Source organism: Pongo abelii, chromosome 3 (assembly GCF_028885655.2).
Source record: "Pongo abelii isolate AG06213 chromosome 3, NHGRI_mPonAbe1-v2.0_pri, whole genome shotgun sequence".
Lineage (NCBI taxonomy): Eukaryota > Metazoa > Chordata > Mammalia > Primates > Hominidae > Pongo > Pongo abelii.
The window spans coordinates 176156261-176182041 of record NC_071988.2 but is presented as its reverse complement, the minus strand read 5'-3'; the positions used below and the strand labels follow the sequence as shown (position 1 = coordinate 176182041).

The window sequence follows — 25781 nt, the reverse complement described above, 5'->3', positions numbered from 1 at the left end:
AAAATGGGAAAACCCCATCTCTACAAAAAAATACAAAAATTAGCTGGGCGTGGTGGCGCATGCTACTTGGGAGGCTAAAGTGTGAGGATCACTTAAGCCCAGCAGGCTGAGGCTGCAGTGAACCATGAATCACATCACTGTACTCCACCCTGGGTGACAGAGCCAGACTCTATCTCAAAAATAAAATAAAATAAAATAAAACTTTAAATACAATATAAAAAAATTCATACCTGGCCAATTTTATAGGTAATTCTTTAAGCAGAAAAAAAAGAGCAAGTGAAAAAAATTATCACTCACTATGTGGAGATTTCCCATAACATTTTTTTCCTTTACTTGTGCTAGCATGAATTCATATACACTATTGGAACTCTCTTATTCAAGCAACTTAGATGTTTTTAAAAATATTTCTTCTCACTGCACAAAATTATACCTCAAAAACATGTACCATGTCTACTGAGAGCTATTTGGAAATTCTTTGGATGAAGAATTTCCCCATCACTCAGTTTATCATAAAGTTAAATGTAAGCTTCAGTTGCCTGTTGGTATTTCGTTTAATCATTGTTTTTAAAATATGTTTGACAAGCTGTGATTCTCTCTTAATGCATGTCTCTGAAAAACAGACTGAACCCATATTGCAGAATAAATCTTATCTAATGAAACAGTTGGCTCCTCACAGGTTTTTGCTACCGACCTGGACAGTGGTTTGAACGGCCTGATTGAGTATTCTATTCTCTCTGGCAACCAAGAAGAAGCATTCCAGATTGATGCACTGAGTGGTGTGATAACAACAAAAGCGATTCTAGATTACGAGCTCACCAGCTCCTACAGGTTGGTCCAGGGTTCAGATCCATTGGCTCCATTTATTCTGCCTGCTTACTGACAACATTGCTGTTTTGTTCATAACTTCCTGTTACGTAAGCTTAGTTGTAATAAAATGTGTTATCCCTTTGATCCAACTTGTTGATATTCTCTTTGATCCACTCTTTTTGATATTAAAAATAGTCTCAGCAATTATTTGTATTTGGAAAAAGTGATTAAAATAGCAAAACTTTAAGGTCCCTTCTAGTTCTAAGATTTTATGAATTTGTGATGCTATTAAGCACTAAATGGGGGACACTAAAAAGATAATGTTTGTGAGATGTCTAATGAACTAGAGAGCCCTCTGCAGGTGTTTGTTGTTATTGTTTTTTAAAAACGGTGAAGGCTGAGGGATACCTTGCTTTTTGATTCTTTATTCTTGAATGTGAAAGTACAACGCTGTCTTCAAGGTGCTGTTGCAGTTCTGTGTTCTAGTAGAAAAGATATTATTAAAAGCATACATTTAACATTAAAACTTTGTGCCTAGAATCTAAGATATGCCAGCCTTATACAGAATTCAATGAAGGAAATAATAATAATGTTTAAGTTTTCTTGGCGTTTAAAAAAATCAGTGCTACAAAAGACTAGACTTATACAGAGAGATAGTTATGGCATCACAATTTGTGGAAGCAAAAGGCTTTTTTTTTTCCTTTTCTGAGACAGAGTCTTATTCTGTTGCCCAGACTGGAGTGTAGTGGCACAATCTCAGTTCACTGCAGCCTCTGTCTCCTGGATTCAAGCAATTCTCCTGCCTCAGCCTCCCAAGTGGCTGGGATTACAGCCACCTGCCACCATGCGTGGTTAATTTTTGTATTTTCAGTAGAGATGGGGTTCCACCATATTGGCCAGGCTGGTCTCAAACTCCTGACCTCAAGTGATCCACCTGTCTTGGCCTTCCAAAGTGCTGGGATTACAGGCATGAGCCACTGCACCCAGCCAGCAAAAGACTCTTAAGAATTCCAAAATATCCATGAGTGAGGACTGCTTAAAGAATTAACAAAACCCTGGAATAGAATACTATGAAATACCATGAAGCTGATTTTGCAAAAGAAAGAGGCATAACTCTATGTGCCGATGAGGATGGAGCTCTAGGATATGTGACTAAGTGAAGGCAGTAACGAGACCCACTACCGTGCTCATCCAGCATGCCTGTTTGAGTAAAAGCACACCCGCATATTGAGAATGCTTCTGGAAGAAAATATAAGAAACTGTTCACCTTATTTGTCTCTGGAGAAGCAATCAGGCAGCCTGTGGTCCAAGAGAGGCTTAGCTCTCTTACTGAACATTTTAGCATGCTTTAGATAGATGTTGTATTTTTGGATTTTTCCAAAATGCGTTGCTTATACTGTATTCTATTTAATCCTCGCAAGCACCTCATGAGGATATTAAGGTGGGCATTTTCTTATTTGCTGATAAGGCAACAGAAATACAGTGGCTTGCTCAGGGTCATAGGATAATTTGAGGTTCAAACGTGAACTTGCACTTAAGTATTCTGCTTCTAAGCCACACTCTTTCCACTGTAGGGCTCCAAAGCAGACGTCCTATTTAAGGAAAACACAGGTACAGTATACCAAAGACAGTGAGTGTCAGTATGCTTCTACACCAGACTACTTTTATGTTTTATGAAAAAATTATAATATGTGCATGTGGTTGAGCAATGAGAGCTGATTAAATTGGAATATCTTACTGGATATATTGGATTAATTACCCTCTGGAAAACCTCCCAATGCTAAAAATTTAAATGTTTAGTTTTTTGTTTAATATACTTCAAAAGTATTTTAAAAGTTTAAGACTTTATCCTGTATTAACTATTATAAATTTTAAAATAATATTTTAGCATAATAGCTGTTGGTACTTATTGTTTAGATATATTAAAACCTATTCCCTGCTACATTGTTTCTATACTAATTGTTTAAGCATGAAACTTTTCTCCTCTTCCATGGATGACTGCAGATACATCTCAATCTAATTGAGTGATTACAAATTCAGGAATTATTAAAGGTCTGCCAAGTTCTAAGAACTAAGCATTTTCTGATTTTAAGGACTTTCTGTTACAGTGTTCTTCTTACTCAATGGAACCTAATTAACAATTAAATCTAATTTCTTTCAACTTTTTCCTATTTGCGTCATGGTTTCTATGTTCACAATATTAAATTGGTCCCAGCATTAAAAAGTGACTCTCTCCCATCCCCATGAAGAATTTAACTCTAGGCTTGAAGAAGCAAGAACTGAGAAAAGTTGAACCCCCTACACACTGCCACAGAGAGATACACACAGGTAACAACACACACACACACACACACACTCTCTCTCTCTCTCTCTTTTTTTTTCTCTCTCTCCCTCCCCAGCATCACCAAGGCAAGGAATTATTTTAAACCTCCTGCCTCCCTGGGCTCTCCCCACAACCCGCCCCCCCACCCCCACCCCACAACACCTGCTGTGGCGTGGCTTCTATCCTTTAGTGCTTTTCTTGATATTGAAGGCAATAAGAAATAAAGGAGGATTTTCCCTAGTCTGCCACACCTTTAGTGAATATTTTGGAAACAGTCTCATTTAGCTTTCAGCTTTTTACTTTTGAAGTATTGCTATTTTGTCTGATCGAGGAAAGTATCCCAATTCCAGCCCTTTGTTTTAAAATATAAAACATTTCCTCAAAAAGATAGAGCTACCATACAATCTAGCATTCCCGCTCCTAGGTGTATACCCACCAAAAAAAATCACTATATTGACAATTTATTGCAGTAATATTCACAATAGCCGAGATTTGGAAGCAACCTAAGTGTCCGTTAACAGGTGAATGGATAAAGAAAATGGGATACATATACGCAATGGAGTATTATTTAGCTATTAAAAAAAAAGAAGAATGAGATCCAGTCACTTGCAACAACATGGATGGAACCGGAAGTCATTATGTTAAGTGAAATACAAACGTCACATGTTCTCACTTATTTGTGGGAGCTAAAAATTACAACAAATGAACTCAAGCAGATAGGGAGTAGAAGGATGGTTATCAGAGGCTGGGAAGGGTCAGGGAGGATTGAGGGGAAGTGGGGATGGTTAAAGGTTACAAAATATAGTTGGAATGAATGAATAAGACCCAGTATTTGCTGGTACAAAAGGGTAACTATAGTCAAAAATTTAACTATACATTTAAAAATAACAAAAAGATTATAACTAAAAATAACTAAAAGATTTGGATTGTTTGTAACACAAAGGATAAATGCTTGAGGTGATGGATACTCCATTTACCCTGATGTAATTATTACACATTGCATGCCTGTATCAAAATATCTCATGTAACCCATAAATGTATATACCTACTATGTACCCACAAAAATTAAAAATTGAAAAAGAAAAGATTTCCTATTATACTCTTCAATTTCCAAGACTTGGGATATTTAACCTTTAATTAGTGATACATTTTTTAAAATAATAACAAATTAAAACATAAAATGGAAAAAGGGAGATAGTGTCAGTCATGATTCTACTAAATATGAATGTGTTAAATAATTTTTAGTTTTCATATTAAGCCACATAGAAGAAAATTCAGTGGAAATTCGATGACAAATTATAAAATAGGCATTAATTTCCGTCTGATGTTTATGAATATATAAAAAGCTATTTATCAAGCATGAAGCTGGGGACACAAAGACAAATGTAACAGCCCTTGTTCTCAAGGAGTTTGAAAATCGAGTCCTGGCTGGGTGCAGTGACTCATGCCTGTAATCCTAGCACTTTGGGAGGCTGAGGTGGGCAGATCACCTGAGGTCAGGCGTTCGAGACCAGCCTGGCCAACATGGCAAAACCCCGTCTCAACTAAAAGTTCAAAAATTAGCTGGGCATGGTGGCGGGCTCCTGTAATCCCAGCTACTCGGGAGGCTGAGGCAGGAGAATCGCTTGAACCCGGAAGGTGGAGATTGCAGTGAGCTGAGATCGCACCACTCACTCCAGCCTGGGCAACAAGAGTAAGACTTTGTCTCAAAAAAAGAAAAAGAAAATCAAGTCCTAGTAAAATATATGGCAGAAGGCACATTAATAATCACAATAGTTGCCATTTATGGAACTCCTGCTTCACATTTATTATCTAATTGAATTCTTGTAATAGACATGACTTATAAAATAAAGAAATGGGAACTCAGAGAGGTAAAGTGGTTTGGCCAAGAATCCGAAACTAGTACACGGTAGAACATGATTCTAGCCAATGTGAATGATTGCAGGGCTTATCTTATGATGTGAATGAATCTTAAAAGCATATGCATGTACATTTACAAAATAAATAAATATTCAAGGCAAGCAGTTATTTTCAGGGGCAATGCTAAACTCAGCGTATTCCCCATTGAATGCTCATTATGACTGTGGGAGAAAACAATTTTACAGGCAATGTAGGAAATGGACTGAGATGTTAATTATCTTTTTCAAAATACACAATTCATGAAAAGAAAAGCTGGGATTGGAATCCCAGTCTATTGATGCCCTAAGAAAAAGGGAATAAAAAGGATTTGGGGCCAAAGGCATGGGAACGTGAAAGTGTTTGGTATGTTTGGAAGTAGGAAGTGGTACAGCACACCAAAGAAGCAACTAAGTGTGGGGTAATAAAAGAAGCAGCAGGCAAGTTTTGAAAGACTTTCTGTGTCTCATAGTGGAAACTAAACATTATTCCGTGAACTACATACAACTATAAGCAGTTGAACGAATGTTTGTATCTTTATTTCTAAAGACACCTCGTAATGGATGCACTGCAAGAGACAGAACTAGCTTAGGCCAACAAGCTGAGCTAGACTGCAGCAATGAAAAGTCTGTTACATGGATGGTGCAGTGCGGACAGAAGGAAGGTACATACTAAAATGTTGATTCAAATATGGAATCCATAGGAACTTGATCACCAATTGAATTTATTGAGCAAGAAAAGAGATAGAATGGTCCTGAAATTTCTGCTTAGGAAAGGAAGGGAGAGGAACAGATGGAGATTATGATTTTTTTATTCTGGGTATTTTGAGGTGAAAGGACCAATACAAGGACAAAAGTGAAGATACCCTTTTGGCAATTGAAAATAATAATCTGTAACTCAGGGTAGGGGTCTTCACTTAAGATATGGATTTGAGATTCATCCAGGGAAAATGTGTAAAATGAATTACCTAGGGAGAATACGTAAAATGAGAATTGAGGAGTGGTGACTTATCACCACCTCAGGATTCGGCCGATAAATAGGAACTGCAAAATATATTTAGGGAATAGAAAGATCTAGAAAAAGATAATGTCATGGAGACCAAGGGGAGAGGTTGGGCTGAATGAAAGAAGACTTCAAAATGTGTTTGCATTAGAATCACTAAAAATACAGTCATCTCTCAGTATCCATGAGGTATTGGTTGTGGGATTCTCCACTGCATCCCTCCCACTCCCCCATACAAAAATCTATGGATGCTCACATTTCTTATATAAAATGGCATAGTATTTGCATATTACCTGTGCAATCCTCTCATATAGTTTATTTTTATTTATTTAATTTCAAATTTTATTTTAGATACAGGAGACATGTGTGCAGGTTTGTTACAGAGGTGTATTGTACCACGTAGTGAGCACAGTACTCAGGTAGTTTTTCAACCCGTGCCCCCTCCATCCCTCCCCCTCAGCAGTTCACAGTGTCCATTATTCCCATGTTTATGTCCATGTGTGCTCAATGTTTAGCTCCCATTTGTAAGTGAGAACATGAGCTATTTTGGTTTTTTGTTTATGTGTTAATTTGTTTAGGATTATAGCCTCCAGCTCTATCCATGTTTCTGCAAAAGACATGATTTCATTCTTTTTTATGGCTGCATAGATCACATTTTCCTTATCCAATCCACGATTAACAGGCACCTAGGTTGCCTTTTTGCTATTGTGAATAGCGTGGTGATGAACATATAAATGTATGTATCTTTTTGCTATAATGATCTACCTTCCTTTGGGAATATACCCAGCAATAGGATTGCTGGGTCCAATGGTACTTTGTGGTAAGTTCTTTGAGGGATCTCCAAACTGCTTTCCACAGTGGCTGAACTATTTTACATTCCCAACAATGTATTAATGTTCCCTTTTCTTCACAATCTCACCAGCATCTGTTGTTTTCTGACTTTTTAATAATAGCCATTCTGACTGGTATCTCATTATGTTTTGATTTGTATTTCTCTGATGATTAGTGATGATGAGCATTTTTTTATGTTTGTTGGCTGCTTCTATGTCTTTCTTTGAAAAGTGTCTGCTCATGTCCTTTGCCCATTTTTTAATGGGATTATTTGGTTTTTGCTTGTTGATTTAAGTTCCTTGTAGATTCTGGATATTAGACCTTTGCCAGATGCATAATTAGTGAATATTTTCTCTCATTCTGTAGGTTGTCTCTTTACTCTGTTGATTATTTCTTTTATTGTGCAGAAGCTCTTTAGTTTAATTAGATCCCATTTGTCAATTTTTGTTTTTTGTTACAATTGCTTTTGAGGACTTAGCCAAAAATTTCTTGCCAGGGCCAATTTCAAGAAGGGTATTTCTTAGGTTTTCTTCTAGGATTTCTATAGCTTGAGGTCTTATATTTAAATCTTCAATTCATCTTCGGTCAATTTTTGTATATGGTAAAATGTAAGGATCTAGTTTCATTCTTCTGCATCTGGTTAGCCAGTTATCCCAGTACCACTTATTGAATAGGGAGTGCTTTCCTCATTGCTTGTTTTTGCTGGCTTTGTCAAAGATTGAATGGTTGTAGGTGTGTGGTTCTATTTCTAAGTTTTCTATTCTGTTCCGTCAGTCTGTGTGTTTGCATTTATACCAGTACCATGCTATTTTGATTACTGTAGCCTTATAGTATAGTTTGAAGTCAGGTAATATGGTGCCTCCGGCTTTCTTCTTTTTGCTTAGGATAGAGCCTGTTTAGGCAGAAAAGTATTCGATAGATACATAAAGATTAAATATTTTGATCTAAGCATATTTTCTTAATTTGATTTTTATTATTATCAAAGCAATATATACATTTTTAAAAAAATCAAATAGTGTATAGTGTGTAGATGAAAGTCAGCAACCACTGCCTCACCTCTCTGAAGGCTAAAGCCCTCCAGAAACACACTATTAACTGATTTTCTCTGATATTATGAATACAAGTATGTAATAATTTGTAACTTTAAACCTTATCTCTTAACTTCCTGTTATAATAGATATAGGTGTAAAATCCTTACTTTCTCACACTCCAACTCTTTCTATATTCATATCACTGTTTTTCATTTAATCAGTAATTAGTGTTTATATTATATGAATATATTCATGTTTACTTCATAGTCAGATCATATTATATGATTTTTTTACTTTTATCACTACTCCTCAAGCCCCCAGTTTCTTTCTTGATTGCCCAATTGGCTGTATCTATGCACTTAATTCCTTGTAAATATCCCATAAGCTCTGTTATCTGCATCTAATTTTTCCTCTAACTGCCTTTCATCAAATATTCTATCAAGCCCTCTTTTTTCATGAGGACCTGGTTCCTACTGCTTTATGCCCTCTCCATCTAGCATGAACAGTTTGGGTTAATAAACCTATTGCAAGGCTGAGATCCCATAACTTTGGTTTATAGCTCTCCTAGGTCAGGCCAGCACTTCCAGATCCCATGTCTTTCTCTTCCGATAGGTTTGCAGGAAAAGGTGCCAGAGAAGTAAATTATCTGAGCCTTTGCATGTCTGAAAATGTCTTTATTCTACTCTTTCATGTAATATATGCAATGGACAATACAGAAGTTGAAAGTATCTTTTAGAACTTTGAAGGCACTGCTGTGTTATTCTCTGAAACCCAGTGTTGCTATTAACAAGTCTGGTGCCATTCTAATTCTTTTTTTTTTTTTTTTTTTTGAGACAGAGTCTTGCTCTTTGCCCAGGCTGGAGTGGTGTGATCTTGGCTCAGTGCAACCTCTGCCTCCCGGGTTCAAGCGACTCTCCTGCCTCAGCCTCCTGAGTAGCTGGGACTACAGGCGCCCGCTACCACACCCAGCTAATTTTTATATTTTTAGTAGAGATGGGGTTTCACCAAATTGGCCAGGCTGGTCTCGAACTCCTGACCTTATGATCCACCTGCCTCAGCCTCCCAAAGTGCTGGGATTAAAGGCATGAGCCACTGTGCCTTTCTGGCCGCCATTCTGATTCTTTTATTTTGTATAATTTTTCCCTCTCTCTAGAAATTTATAGGTTATACTTATCATCCATAATATTTTAAAATATGAGTACATATTTTGATGTGGGTTTCTCCTTGTGCTGTGCATTCAGTGTTCCCTTTTAATAAAAAGACATGTTTCTTTTAATTTTCTTGTATTATTGAAAAGGGGAGGAAATTCATTGAAAATTTCCTCCCCTTTTTTTAGTTTTGTTTTGTTGTTTTGCCCTGTTTCGTTTTCCTGAATCCTATTCAATTAGGTATTGGATTGCCTAGATGGATTCTTTGTTAGTTATATTTTATTTCCTACTTTCCATTTATTGTTTGTGTGTGGGTTTAGTTTTTGTTGTTTTATTCTGGGAAGATATTTCCTGAATTTTAATCTTCTAAAATTTCTTATTTTCTAATTAAAAATGGAGACGATGTTATATATTTGTTTTTACTTCTAAAAGCTCTTCTTTGATGTTTGACTTTTTAAATAATATCCAACTCTTGTTTTATGCACATGTTGTCTTCTGATATCTCTCCAAGGTATTAATTAGAATTGTTTTAAATTTTCTTTTGTTCCTTTCAATATCTGTTTCCACTGGGTCCCTTTTTTTTAATTTGTCTATATTGAGCTCTCTTTTTCATGCTGAAGGCTTTCTGTAAATAAGTGTTGATTCTTAGGTATAAGTGAGGCAATGTCAAAGTCATTAGAACCTCTGAGTGGGCTAGAGGGACTTGACTAGTGCACTTCACTTTCAGATGAACCACAGGGGAAGTCGACTATTTTTCAGGATGACATACAAATGGCAGTATATGGAGTTCACTCTTCTCTGGGAGGGGACTTTCAGTTCTCCAGAGAAGGTCTTTCAATATTACTAACCTCAAGTATGAACCAAAGGCATTCTTTGGCTGAGAATGCAGAGTAATGGGCAAGAGGGACATAACTACCCTGTATTTAAAATAACATAAATAATCTTTCTATTTAAATAATCTGAATTTAAAATATTCTTCCTATTTTTATCTCAATACCTCACTGCAATTTTTGCCATGTCTTGAGCCTCTCCTTGGTGACCTGGGAGCAGCTCTGCTCCTCACGTATCTTTATGCTCCTCTGAATGCATTTTAAAAGCCTTCTTTTAAAGTGGTTTTAGGTCCACAGCAAAATTGGGAGACGGTGCAGAGATTTCCTGTATATCTCTGCCCACACACATACACAGCCTCCCCCGTTATCAAAATCCCCACCAGAGTGGTGCATTTGTTACATTTGATGAAGCTACACTGACACATCATTATCACTCAGATTTACAGTTTTCAGTGGGATCCACTCTTGATGTTGTACATTCTGAGTGGATTTTAATCTCTGATTTCCTTTGGCCCACTCATCTGCAACCACTCTTCAATCTGCCTGTATCTTCCAGAAATTGTTGATATTTCTCGTTCATTTCATAACTTATTATGATATTTCTCATTCATTTTATAACTTATTATAAAAGGTTTCTGATATCATTTTAGAAGAATCTTGAGAGGAAGAGAAGATAAAACCAGTGTAGTCAGGTTGCTGTCTTTAACCAGAAATCATAGTTTTTCTTTTCATAGTTATTTCTGCTGGTGGCTGATATTTTAATTTTTTTCAGAATTTCAGAAGGAATAGAAAATTCCTGCTAGATGTTTAAGATATAATTGAGAGTTTTGAAAAATCCTCTACCAAGAAGTTTAGTACTTGTTAAGACAATCAAAAAGATCCTTCCTGGTCAAAGGCCTTATTTAAAGTTTAACATGGTAAAAGAAGCTTCCCATGGTTGATAGAATAGAAAAAAATGCTCTGAATTTAAAAGGCTTAGAATGGGCCTGTTTTAAATCTGATCAGTTTCATTTATTGTCTCTAGTGATAATAGTAATCAGGGCGACAGTTGTGGAACATGGAGTGAGTTGGACTGGCTACAACCAACAGTTTCACAACTGCGAAAGAGCCATCATAGATGGCTTGAAGTCTTACAGAGGTTGTGTACAGAATATCTGCACATCTACCTTCGTATTTTTTTATTTGTTCTTCAAGTCATTGAGAAATCTTTTCCTTTCCCATTTATTTTGATGCTAAACAACATATTTCTCTCCATATCAAAGAATCTCACTTCTTTTTAATCTGACAAGACATTATGTAGGATGCCTGAAGTTGTAACACTGTGAAAATAACAGTAATTATGGCTACAGTAGAAGAGTTGATAGAAACTTAACTTTGATGTCTTGGCTGAGACTTTAGATGACATTGGAAGGGGCAAGCAGCAGGGGAGAAAGCAGTATGAGTTGATTATTTTTGGTAAAATATTTCCATATGTATCTGACTGACATTCATACTAACAAAATAAACTTTCAGCATATAATTATTCCAGAAGTTAGGCTCCAGAAATGTGAGATTCAGGTGGTTGTTCTACTAATATTCCAACTCTGATAATGCAGAAGGCAGCCTGTGTTCTTCATGAATAGTAGATAAGCCCTGATGATTTAATATTAAGTGGAATTCAAACCAAGAAGGAGTTGATGTTTATTTCATGTCATTTTTAAATTTAGGATTGGAAAGAGAAAGAACATTCATCAAGTGAGCTAACAATGAAAACAAAGTGAAAGTGTATCAACTTTCAAGACATAGTTTCTTAAAAGGTGGTTCCCACAACCAGCTGAGACTAATTCCACTTCTGAAATAAAGAGCATCTTCTAATTAATAATTCATTTTATTACTCAGCCACCCTCCTAGCCTTCATCATGTTTAGAGGGGAGTGAAAAATAAGCCAATAATTATACATTAGAATGTGATATATACACAATAAGAGAAGCATGTTCAACAAGTATTATGAAGCACAGGTTTCCAGTTGACCAACACATGAGCCTGCATCCCAGCTCTGTCATATAATATATGTATAACCTGGGGGAAATCTTGAGAAACCAACATTCAATACTTACTAAAAAAAGCAAATAAGGCAGCTCCCTGCCCATAAGAAACTTACAGAAGAGGCAGACAAATATGTTATTAAGAAAAAAGAGTGATGATTGCTATGGCAGAAGAATGTACAGGGTGCTATGCGAATACATAAAGGTGCACTTAAATCAAATGAAAGGTCCATGACAACTTCGCAGAGATGTGAGCTTTGAAAACCCAAGAAGGTGTAAGGGCTGGGATTCCATGTAAAAGCAAGAACAAAAAAGTTTATGTGAACATGTTCAGGGGTTTGGATAACCTCTTACAGACATGGAGAGCTAAAGAAGGGTTTTAAATAGGGAGGTCAGGTTTTTAAATTAGGATCTTAGTTAGAGCAACTGAGCGCAATATAGAGGGTGGATGGAACAAGAGGAGACTCACAGTAGGGAGGTTGGTAATTTATCAGGTACTCCTGGTGAGAAAAGATACAATACATATAAAGCATTCCAGGTAAAAATGGTGAGGGGCTGAGGCTACACGGGACTGGCTTGTCCGGGTATGCCTGGGACTTTAGTGGATGTAGCACTGAAAGTCCTATGTCCAGTTTGCCTGGAGTATCTTGGTTTTAAAAACACTGCAAGTCTCATGTCCCAGGAAATTCTTCACTCCCAGACAAAGCAAAATGTGCTGATTACCATACACGAGGGCTCTGAAGGTAGGAGTGAAATGGCTGGGGACACTAATCCAAGTGACATCCAGGAGGTAATACTGATAAGATACATAATTAGTTGAACATTGGAAGGGTAGTGAGAGAAAGGGAGAAGTTGAAGACAGTAACAAGGTTTGTAGTTTGTTTGATGGAGAAGCTCATTGTAGCATCACCCAAGAGAGATTAAATTACTCTATGTAAATTCTTTCAGATCATGGACTTTTACCTCTATTTCACAATCCTAGCCAATCATGCATCTTCTGTAAGTGCGTTCATCATAGCGGTGTCCTGTCTTAATTCTAGCATTTCGATTGATTTGCTATTTGGATCCAAAAATATCAGTACAAAGCAATCTTTTAGTGGCTACATCTTTTGTTGGTTCAGTAAGATGGAAATATGTAGCAATATCCAGACCATGGCATGGCAAGGTGGAGACATCTACATATCCAAAGTACAGGTATTGGTGTTTCTATTTTTTAAGATTATTCTTCACAGGACAGGATTGAATTTTACAGTCTGGCTCTCTGAAATGGTCCATTCTGACATTAATGCCTCATGATCCCTGGCAGCTTGCTGGATTTGGTTCTCTGAACATGCCAAAAATAAATAAATTTCAGAGTACCATTCTTATGAAACACATTTTAAATGATGCCATTTAGAAAATCCAAGAGAGAAATAAAAGTAGCTAGTCAGCTCATTTTAAAATTTTCAACTAGATATTTGATATTTATGTTGTTTTTCTAATTCCTGGATGATGAATCACATTCTTTGATTCTTTTTCTAAACCAGCTTGATTGTCCAAGCCACAGATAAAGGGATGCCCAGGCTTTCTAATACGACTATAATCAAGGTACAGGTGACTGATATAAATGACAATGCCCCAGCTTTTCTCCCCTCTGAAGCAGTGGAAATTACAGAAGGTAAGTGTGACAATTTGGCATAGTGGTTTTGATTAACTTGTATAATCTCATTTACTATTTTCTTTAGCCAGACACTGTATTAACATGAGTGCTAATCCTCAACAACCATGCAAACTAGATCATTTTTGTCTTCATTTTGCAGAATAAAAAATGGATGATCATAAGTTAAATATTAAATGTCAAAGGAGTAAAATGTCAAAGCTGAGATTTGCACTCAGATCAGCTGAAGGCCAAGTCCCCATGCTCCAACCATCATCCCTTATAGTATCTGTTTATAATGCAGACATTTCTTACAAATTATATCTACTCTATGAAGAAGCATATTTTGTTGACTGTGATAACCATTGTGAACCTCCTCTAAGAAGAATCAACATTCATAACTGTCAGTCTTTTCAGGATACGAATAACAGCTAATTAGTGAAGTGAATTAGATGTTTATTGCACAAAGCCATCATTTTTCCCAGAATAACCTTATCTTCAATGTTTGTACCACACTAATGGTAGAGGTTGAAACTAGAAATTTTTAAGTGAGATGCTGGTTAATCTTCATTATTTGGGTCTGTGGGTTACACAGTGGTCCCATAGTCTGTGGACCCAAAGTTGTCCATGGTCAATGGCTACGCTGGTGAAACATAACCTAAGTCTTTATAGTTGAAGATGAAAATAATGGTGATCCCTCATTTGCCTCTCTACTTCACTTGTAATACTACATTAATTCCTAAAATGTTTCTAACATTTTATCATGTTCACTTTCTAAACAAAGTACAACCATAACCTTTCACAGAGGGAAATATTCCAGACATGTCTATGCATAGAGATATCTACAAATATTACAGCCTACAAATAAAATAAATTCTCTAGTTTTGCCTTTTGCATATTTGATATATTTTCATTTGATTTTATTGAAGGTTCTATTTTTCAGCACATGCAATTAATGTTAAAATATAGCAATGGGTGTAGGGTAATTATTTTTTACATAATCCAGGATTGGTGAAGTCCTTTAATAGCATACTGGGTTGCTGGATTTTAGGACATAAAAATAAAATTCTGTATAGGGGAAAAAATCAAACAAAGTTAAAAGAGAAACAGACTAGTAAAACTTATTTGTATACTTCACAAAGGGCTAAGTTCCTCTTAATACAAAGAACTAGAAAATAATCCAGTAGAAAAATTAGCAAAGAGAATTCATATGAAAAAATGTACAACTTTATTTATAATATAATAAAGATGTAAATTAAAGCTAAAAAAAATAAAATAAATAAATAAAATTATATTTCTGGGGAAGCAAAAAAAAAATATATAGCAATGGGCCTAATATAAATATATCACAAGAAGAAACTACATAAATCAAAACATACTGAATAGGGTACGGTGTGGTTGGTGCACATCGAGAGTGTTCAAGCTTGAAAATGGAAAATTATGGGTTTCATATACAATGGAACTATTCTGAGCATCTTGGCATATTCTTTCTAGCTGTACCATATCTGTAAGCTTAAAAACAAAGTCCCTTTCATGGGCTGTTTAGGCTAGAGAACATATGTGGTGAGTGAGGCACTGAACATTTCATCTATTTTGTAATTTTTTGGTGAATAATATTTGAGATTTGCTTTCCTCACTAGTACTATGTAGACTTTGTTTTTCTATAGTCTTAATAATTTTGAGAGTCAGATTTAAGAAAAGGAAGCAGTGTGTGCACCACTCCAAAATAAATAATTGTACAAAAATAAATATAAGGAAATAAGTATCTAATTCGAACATTAGTGGCCAAATATTTAAACCTGGCCTATTTTTGAAAATGCCATGTTTTGTATTAATGTCCCTGAGTAATACCCTTCATCCCATTCATATCCCCCATGAAGATATGATTTTGATATAGAAACTGTATATTATAAATAAGTGGCTTAGAATGTTTCTTGGTACTGGAATTGTGTTGTAAGCATATAATGAAAATAATGTAATATAAAAATTGAATATACCCTACCTCCTCAATTCCCTACTCAGTGGTAAATGTTCACTTTTATTGGTCTCATAAATTCTTCAGAGTTTTTGTTCAGTGCATAATGAACTTTGTATGAGAAATCAAGCCAAGAAAGAGCAAATCATATTGGACTTAGAATAAAAATACTTGGATGGAACTACTAAAGAAATGTATTTCAAAGGATGAATTTTAATGGAGACTGACACTGGTCATGACTATTTCAGATTCTTTGCCTGGTGTAATTGTGACTCATGTGTCAGTTCATGATGTGGATTTGAATTCAGCTTTCATATTCAGTTTTGCCAAAGACAGTAATCCTGGAACCAAGTTTGCTATTGATCAGAACACTGGAGTGGTGGTGTTGGTGAAAACATTGGATTTTGAAGAAATGTCTGAATACAAGCTGCTCATCCAAATCTCTGATTCGGTGCACCACACAGAGGGAGCACTCGTAGTTCGTGTGCTGGATGTCAATGATAATCCACCAGTGTTTTCTCAAGATTTCTATCAGGTAAAGGGCTTAAAGTGATGCTGAAACCAAAGCCAAAACTAGAAAGAATAGAGAATAATGTAAGTCTTCCATCTCTGATAGACTAATTCAGATAGACAGCATTCACTGTTTTTAGTGCCTAAGTTAACGCTGAGGGTTTTACACTTAATATCACGGAGTCTATAAGTACATATGGAAATGAATGTCTCATTCGGTTTAGTTTACTACATATGTTTTGTTTTTTGTTTTTTTTTTAGTTTTTAGAGGTTGTAGTCCAGTTTGTCATGACAATTGGAACCTGCCTAATATTTGCAAAACCACTGATAAGATTGTTTGCATTATCTGCAGTTAATTTGGGAAAATTCTTTCTTTCATAGGCATATTTTTGGAATGCATTGATTAAAATTTTACAGAAAAAAAATCACGAACAAAACTATAAAGTGGAAATTTTAGCTTTTAGAGCATAGTATATGTTTATAGAAGTAAGGTCCAGGATAGCGCTCAACTCAATACTTGCAAATGGACTCCAGAACTTTTGAATGTAGCAAATGCAAGATTTAAGTGTAAACACAAGGGGAGGGTAACCTAAGTAATGATCCCCTGTGAAGGCTTGCTTGAATTACGCCATGCATGTAATGGAATAATATATTAGTGAATGTATTAACTATTCTCTGCCACATAGAAATAGTTTAGAAGAACTTTTTTTCATAGTAAAAAAAAACTGAATAAAATTATTTTTAAAACATATTTTTCTGGCCAGGCGTGGTGGCTCATGCCTGTAATCCCAGCGCTTTGGGAGGCTGAGGTGGGCAGATCACCTGAGATCAGGAGTTCAAGACCAGCCTGGCCAACGTGGTGAAACCCCATCTCTACTAAAATTACAAAAATTAGCCTGGTGTGGTGACAGGCACCTGTAGTCCCAGCTACACGGGAGGCTGAGGCAGGAGAATTGCTTGAACCCAGGAGGCAGAGGATGCAGTGAGCTAAGACCAAGCCACTGCACTCCAGCCTGGGCAACAGAGCAAGATTGCATCTCAAACAAAACAAAACAAAACAACACCTTTTTTTCTGAATCCAGGGACTATTCACACAATCTTTTTAATATGTCAATTCCATAAATTAGTATGTGTAACAAAGTCAGGTTGTATTGTATGGTTTCCATAATCAAAATGAATCAAACGACCTCATGTTCTGTCCCTGTTTGTGAAAATACCTTCAGCCTTTAAGCATGATGTCCCTATTTTTCTCTTTTTCCCTCAGGTCACAGTTCCTGAATCAATACCTGTGGGGTATTCAGTGCTGACTCTGTCAGCCACAGACTTAGAAAGCAATGAGAACATTTCTTACAGAATTCTATCGTCTTCTAAGGAATTCTCCATTGATCCTAAGAATGGTGAGTTATTTATAGTTGCATTAGTGCTCATAGGTTTGGTTTTCAAAGTAGAAACCTGAAATAACCCTTTCTAAATGCCTCTATAAAAGTTCCCCACCTCCCCACTCCCCACGGAATTATAAGCACGACTGTTTCATTACTCTTCACATCAAGTGCTGCAGTAGCAAATGCCAGTGTTATTTCTCTTCTCCAACATCTCAGTGGCTGGAAAGCAAATGTCACTGTTTAAATGCTGGTAAATGCTCACAAATTCAGAGACCCCAGTATAATAAACACCCAGTTACATCCGTCCAACCAAGCCCAGTTCAGGCAATTATCCCAGGATTCAGCAAGAATCAAAATGATGTTGAAGGGATTAAGATAGTGCTGATGATTTCATATGACTAGAGTTTGGATGCTTTTTTCCCAAGCCAAGTTAAAAAAATCAGTAATAGCATTATATGTTCAATAAGCACAAGAATAATTTTAAAAAGAAAATTATTTAAGCATCTCTACCAACTAGAAACCACTGTGGTGTTTTGGTTTATTTGATGCTTCCCAAGGCTTTTGTCTTTTTATCAGAGACCAAGACATTCGTGGTTGTGAAATGCCTTCAGGCAAGTGATTCTACATTCAATTAAACAGTATATAGAGAAAGTTGAACAGTGAGTGGACATTTAATTTAATTTAAAAGCTAAATTTTATGAAGATGAATAATTAGCAAAACAATGTCCCTAGCAGAGCATACTAGAAAATAACAGGGCCTGGGAGACATCACACTCTGTGTTCCCCATCTCTATCCACCATTGTATCATTTCACAAGTGAGAATTCATTGAAAAATTAACCTTGGGATTACCTGAAAGGGGAATTTAGTCCCAAAATACCAGCATGAAGCCCACCGGGTGTTGTAAATGGAGAATTACGTCCTGTATCATGCTGCCTGTGGATGAACGATTACTGCATGATTACAAACATATCACGAATTTGGCTTTTCTATTCTTCTCTCTGTATCCCCACCTCACCACCCCACCGTCTTTTCTCTCTCTCTCTCTCTCTGTCTCTCTTTCTCTAGTCTCAGATGATGGCAACTGCCACCCTGGCCACAGCAAATCACAGTGTGCAAGGCAGTTCTTCTGAGCACTCAATCCTTAGCAACACTTTTACTTGACATGTGCTATTGACAAATTTTGCACTGAGCTATTAATTCAAATATTTTTAAAACATTAAATGTTTAATTTAAAACATTAAATGCAATGTTTAAAACATTAAAGGAAATGTTGAAAATATTAAATGCAATGTTTAAAACATTAAACGCACTAAGCTATTGATTCAAATATTTTTAAAACATTAAATGATGGCTGATTTAGTTCATGGTGAGACTCTAACTGAAACATGGCATTTAAATGTCAGCATTCTGTATTCTTTCTTAGTGACCATCCTTAAGACATATTTATCTTAAAAATGTTTTAACACACATATTTATAAAAATTAAATATTTCTATATTTAGTACAATAAACTTTATTAACTACATTTCAGCAATAAGGGAAATATCGACTTGCATGATCTGTAGGAAAGCCCATCTCTCTAATTAAGCAATAGTATAATAGTAACTCAGCATTATCATTTTTACTGCTTTCATTTGGCTTGAATATCAACAAGTATTTCCAGAATAAGTATCTTTATGCCAGAATATGTGTTTGTGGGTAGTAGAATGGGGTATAAATTTTACAAACAAAAATATTTTTTAAGAATAGTGGAACCACTTACTATACAAAAATAAAATTCAGAGGAATTTGTGGCAAAAGCAACCTCAAGCGGCACACATATTTCACAGAGTGAATGTCATGAATATTATTTCTGTATCTTACATGTTATAAACATATAAATACAATAATTTGTATTTCTATTTGGAGTCATTGTTCATTGTGACTTAACAAATCTAACAAAGAATTAAACACATATTAGTAGACATTGGATAGTCAACTGCCGATTAAATGGATCATCAAAACTGCACCTCACAGTGTTGAAATACTATGTCTTATTTTTCAGGCACAATATTTACTATCAGTCCCGTATTACTTCTGGATACAATATCAACAACTCAATTTCTTGTTGAAGCCAGTGATGGTGGAAATCCTGACCTGAGAGCTCTTACTTTAGTGGAGATAGGAATACAAGATATGAACAATTATGCCCCTGAATTCACAGTCAAATCCTATAATCTTAGCCTAAGTGAGGATGCTCTGGTTGGAAGCACGCTTGTTACGTTTTCAAACATCGACCATGACTGGACCCGTGAAAACACATATGTTGAATATTCCATCATCAGTGGTAATTCACAGAACGATTTTCATGTGGAAACTAATTTCTTTCATTCAGAATATCCTCATAAGCAAGTCGGTTATCTTGTGTTGCTTCACAGTCTGGACAGAGAAGCAAGTGCTAGCCATGAGCTTGTCATTCTGGCATCTGACAGTGGCCGCCCTCCATTGAGTTCCACAGCTGTCATATCAATACAAGTAGTTGATGTCAATGACAATCCTCCAAACTTCAGCAGCCTGAGCTATCACACCCATGTCAAGGAAAGCACCCCTCTAGGGAGTCACATCACTGTGGTCTCAGCAAATGACCGTGACACAGGGTCACATGCAGAAATCATCTACAACATCATCTCTGGAAATGAGAAGGGACATTTTTACTTAGAAGAAAACACTGGAGTTCTTTATTTGATTAAACCTCTGGATTATGAAGAAATGACAAAATTCACCTTAACTGTCCAAGCTTCAGATGCAGAAAAGAAACACTTTTCTTTTGCAGTTGTGTTTGTCAGTGTCCTGGACGATAACGACCATGCACCTCAGTTTATGTTCTCAAGCTTCAGCTGTATTGTTCCAGAAAATCTGCCTATTTCCTCTACCATATGCTCTATAAATGCTCTGGATTTTGACGCAGGTCCGTATGGAGAATTGACCTATTCTATTGTATCACCCTGTTTTCTCACTCATGGAATGTCTTACGATCACGATCTCTTCCTCATTGACCCTTTGACAGGGGATATTCATGCTAAGCAAATCCTTGACTATGAAAATGGCAATAAATACTGCCTCACAGTCCAAGCCAAAGACAAAGGTGATGCAACAGCCTCCTTAGTGGTCTGGGTGGATATTGAAGGGATAGATGAATTTGAGCCGATTTTCACTCAAGATCAGTATTTTTTCACCCTCCCAGAAAAGAATAAAGACAGACAGTTGATCGGCAGAGTGGAAGCCTCAGATGCAGATGCTGGTATTGATGGAGTCATTCTTTACTCCCTTGGAACCTCATCTCCTTTCTTTTCAGTAAATAAAACCAATGGAAATATTTATTTGATTAGAGCCCTTCCCCTAATAGAAAGTCAACTCAACAAAGAAGACACCATGGAAATGAAAATAATCGCTCATAGTCCCAAATCAGACTCCAAGTTTTCATCTTGCACTGTTTTTGTGAATGTGTCTTTCTCCTATGAAGGCACACCCTTGGCAGTGTTCGCCAGCAGCTTTTCGATCAGCCTGGTGGTCTCCTTTTTAGTGTTTCTGATACTCATCTGCATTCTAATTGTAATGATTTTAAGACATAAACAAAAAGACACAATAAACAATTATGAGGAGAAGAAAACCTCATCTTTAGATATGGACTTGAGAGTGACCCGGGATGCCAGTGTGCTCAAAGCCTTCCAGAAAACTGATGACTGCAGTAACGAGGTGGTCCCTGTGGATGCCACGCCGGAATGGTTGAGTTTAATAAGTATCATGGAGAAGGACATTGTCAATCTGTACAGACACTCAAACTCCAGTGGCCACTGTTCCGTGGAAGGAGAAACTGCAGAAGATAAGGAAATCCAGAGGATAAATGAGCATCCCTACAGAAAGGGCTCAGACTCAGCTCTGAGTGACCGCGAGTCCAGGGTGCCAGACTCGGGTATCCCGAGGGACTCAGACCAGCTCTCCTGCCTATCTGGGGAAACCGATGTGATGGTGACTGCCGAAACAGCAGAAGCCAGCCAAACATTTGGGGAAGGAGATCAAGGGGAAGGCTGCAGCACCACCTGTGCTCAAAATAATGTGTTACCCCAGACAGTTCAGAAGAGAGAGGCAAAAGAGAGCATCCTGGCTGACGTTAGAAAAGAGTCTGTCTTTATTTCAGGTGATCAGGAAGTAAGGTGTGCAGCTCTTTCAACTCAGACAACCTCTGATCATGATGGAAAAGGCAACTATCACTGGAATTATCTTCTCAGTTGGGAGCCCAAATTCCAACCTCTTGCCTCAGTATTTAATGATATTGCAAAACTAAAGGATGAACATTTGCATATGCCTGGCATTCCAAGAGAGAAGAAATCTTTTGTTTTTCCACCCCCTTTGATAACAGCAGTAGCCCAGCCTGGGATTAAAGCAGTCCCACCAAGAATGCCAGCAGTAACCCTGGGGCGGGTGCCTCCAAAACACCCACGCTCTCCCATCCCCTACCATCTTGGTTCTCTGCCAGAAGCCATGACTCCCAGTTTTTCTCCATCTCTTTCCCTATTGACAATGCAGCCTCCTGCCTTGTCTCCACTGTTGTCAGAAGGAGAATTATTAGGAACACACGTCAGTGGTACACGCCATGAACTTAAAGCAGAAGATGAAGTTCAAATATGAAACCACTGGGATGGCAAGTACCTGCTCACCATCGGTCATGAATGAATTAACAAAATGTTTTCAAACCAGCAACTCGAGATTGGGCTCATTTTTATCTAAAAGCAAGTGATGTAATTTAGTTAGAGTTTTTAAAACTTCCCCATTAAAGTTTCTCAAATTTCTTCCAGCCTTAATGAAAAGTTATTTCCTCTTTTAATCCTTATGTGTTGCTCTCAGGACTCACATTTGTATATATTAAGTAGTGTATATTCTGTCAGATCTGTTGTCTGTATGATTAGACTTCCAAAGAACACAGTGAACTTAACTGACTGCCAGAATGTTTATATGGAAACAAAATACAGTGTACTCTGGTCACGTTGCTGCTGATCACACTGCTATATCGAAAACAAATTAGTAAAGGCTAAATGGAGAATGAGTTTAGGTCAGAACATATTATAACAGAGAGGGGAAGTCTAGAGGAATAAACTTTCACTTTAAGATAGAGCAACAGTCGGTGGATCTGATATATTTAGAGGAGTATTTCTCCATCTGTCCCCATATACCATACCTGTAGAGTTTAGCCGTAATTGAATTTCAATGTGGAGTCTTTTGGAAAACTAATAAAAAATTCAGAAGGAAATTTGTCATAACTCTGTGCCAATAGGGAGAAACAAATAGGATTTATAATGATAGGTAATATAAATAATTACTCTTGGTTAAATAAACCAGAAATGCACGTTCCTGATAGAGGGCCAGGATTGATACTCACAATATTTATGTGGTTTGCTACCACCTGAGACGTATTATCTTGGCCTTCTTTGCAAACAGAATGGATTTTTTTCTCAGGTCTTGTCTTATAAGTCGGTGTGGGTAAAGACATTAAACTTCAAAGGTTAATTTATAGCAATTTCTTCATTGTATTTTCTTCTAGATACAGTAACTTTTGTGTGAAATAATGTATCCACTCAGTGTTAGTTTTTAAAGTTTCTGTAGATAAAAATCATGTTATTAGCTAATGAAAAATCTCATAGAGTAATTTAGCAATATATTTTTAAATGAAGTTTTTTTATGGAAATGTTTCTACTATAAAAGTTACGAATAGAAGTCACAAGTCTTTTTACCATTTGCTCACACACGTGCAGCTTTAACTGTCATTAGATGGAGCAGTTTGGCACATGGTTAAAATGACTCTGTACAATTACTATTTTAGAAATATAGCAGTGCTAGATGGTGCTCATATACAATGCTCTAGCCTTCTTTCTGATGAGCCTGGGAATCCTTCGCAGATTCTCATGCCTGTCAGGAAGATGGAGGGCATCCTGACAATGGTGGTTCAGAAGTCCTCTTCCCGTGGTCAGCACCAGGGCCAGGTGTTAGGCTAACAGTTTAGGAATTCTAATGTGAAATCTAAAGGGTATCGTGTGGCTTTCTTAGTAGTTAGGATGGGCTTCTACTACAGAAATAATTCCTTTGTGTTCTTCTTCCATAGGCCTCATCTGTGAAATTTTTTGACATAATTTCTCTTTACTAAAAAATATTGCAGGGTGCAGTGTTTGATATCTGGTTTTGTAGATAAATAATTCTACAGCTTCCTATGCTGATATTTTCCATTATCTATCTATGCTGACTCAGATTGAGAACAAATGTATAAAGCTATATTACAAATTGTACGAAACATGAAGGTTTTTGAATAAGCCTGAAATCCTAGGAAAAATCCTTTAGGAGTAGAAAATTTAAATATTATGGGACTGATACATGTTTCTCCTTTTCTTCCTGGCATCTGGGGAAGAAGATTTCATGACTTATGTAAAAAAAAAAACAAACCCACACATATTTAATCATTTATGTGTTCCAGTATTTATTATCTCTGACTCTTTTGAAAACATTGCTTTGAGCATAGAAAGAAACCCTATACTATTTTTTCCTAATTATATATGGAAGTTTTTTTCACAATAGAATTATTTCTGGAAACCAAGAACATTTTGTTGTTTTTAATTAAACAGGTTCTTCATTTACTTATGCTTAAAAAGAGTTATTCGTCTACCTATTCCCTAAGTTATTTATTACTGTGATTTCTTTACTCATTATGGATGTGATTCTGTATGTTTTCTAGCCATTGCATAACAACAGAAGACATGTAATAGAGCTTTTTTACCAATATTTAATGGATTTTTAATTGATGGGTTTATTAGTCTGCATCCAGTGCCACGATGCCACCAAACAAGTACTACAAGTGGGATTGGGGGTAAAAATGTGAACACGCTGGTTAAGTGTTTGCAATAAATCGTATGTCAGCTCTTTCAACTACAGTGCTTTTTTTTCCTAAGTAAACAATATAATTTGTACATTTTTCCTTCAAGTTTAATATTAACTTGCCTCATATGTTCTGGGTTACTTTGCTGATCTATGCACTGGCTTTAGCACTCTGGAAGGGGTACAGAACTTGTTAGTGGAAAATCATATTAAGCCCCAAATTCATAAGCTATAAAATAAAAGACAGTTGTCTCTTGTGGAATTTTGGCTGCCTGAAATTCTGGACTTTCTTGTTGGCAGCCTTAAAAATACTGGTATAAATCAGTACCAAATGGATATCAAAATTCCATGTCCTAGTAGTAATCATTGAATTGGCGTCCAAAACAGATTCCTGGGCAAAGAGAAAGAAAAATTCTGTATCTTTAGGGATTTGATCATTTAACTCTTTTAAAAATTATTAAAATGCACTCTACATTACTGGCTGCCTCCATGTATTCATATTCAATCTATAATAGACATCCAGTTGAGACAGGATTTGTGTTTCTCAGCACCTTCACCTTTAGCCCTCCTTGCTGTGTTTTCTAGAAGTTATAGCAATGAGAATTAATTGTAAATTTTAAAATTATTTTCATCCAAACAGACGCTTTGTTACTTTTGTTCTGCCATTCTATACATACCTTAACTTTAAAAAGCAAGACATAACTAAGGATCTAAGATAATCCACTTCAAAGCAATAAAATATATGGTGTTAATATGGTCAGTGTATTCTCACGTGATATTCCAGATAAGCAAATTGAGTTTATTTTCACAGCATGTTTTACTTGAGCTCAAAGGTATAGAGCCATCTATTTGGCCATAACTGAAGGAAATTAGAATGGAAGATGGTCCTGTACAGGAGGGATACTGGGATCCAGCGGAGTTGCAGAAGATTTGCTTAGGACCCAAACGAAGCATTTCAGTAGGAGTTTTTACCCACCACAAAGATGGAAGGAGAAAAGTGAAAGAGGAAGGGAGGGGGAGAGGCAGGGAGGGACAGAAGAGAAATAGACAATTAAATCTTAAAATGAATAATTAGGACACAAGTAAAGAAATACAAGAAAGTAGATGGGTAAGGACTTTTAAAAAGTAATTTTTAGTGTATGAAGATTTTTCTGAGTCATTTGCCCTTCACAGATTCATCCTTTTGAAGAATCTCTTTTCCTCCTTCCTTTGTGTTCCTCTCAAATCTCTCTCTCCATTGTCTGACAATTTAGATGTATCAAGCTGTGAATTGAAAGCTAGATGATAATGAATGAGAATACATTTGACCATGAAAACTTGCATTTATTGTGTTTTTTTGGGTGAATTTCAGAACAAAAAGGTAGGAATGATTACCTTATTTCCCACTCTACACTGGCATTGAGAATGACACAGTTTTAAGTAGTTGCTTTCAGTCACACAAACAAGTAAATGGACATTCAGAAGACAGTGGGTCAGAATGTGGAA

At 36.5% G+C, this 25781-nt stretch overlaps 1 protein-coding gene across 2 annotated transcripts in view; it reads left to right on the top strand.

Moving 5' to 3' along the window:
- The window catches only part of DCHS2 (dachsous cadherin-related 2), a 255471-nt gene extending 230617 nt beyond the window's left edge, over positions 1-24854 (top strand). Inside the window, exons 16-20 of one of the 2 annotated variants that reach the window (XM_024246399.3) lie at positions 677-828; positions 13419-13549; positions 15752-16038; positions 17278-17410; positions 19441-24854. In XM_024246399.3, the coding sequence (XP_024102167.2) occupies positions 677-828; positions 13419-13549; positions 15752-16038; positions 17278-17410; positions 19441-22064 (3327 nt within the window). In that variant the 3' untranslated portion in view covers positions 22065-24854. The remainder of the gene's footprint in view (positions 1-676; positions 829-13418; positions 13550-15751; positions 16039-17277; positions 17411-19440) is intronic. The other variant, XM_054554600.2, reaches the window with a different exon arrangement.
- The last annotated feature ends 927 nt before the right edge of the window (positions 24855-25781 follow it).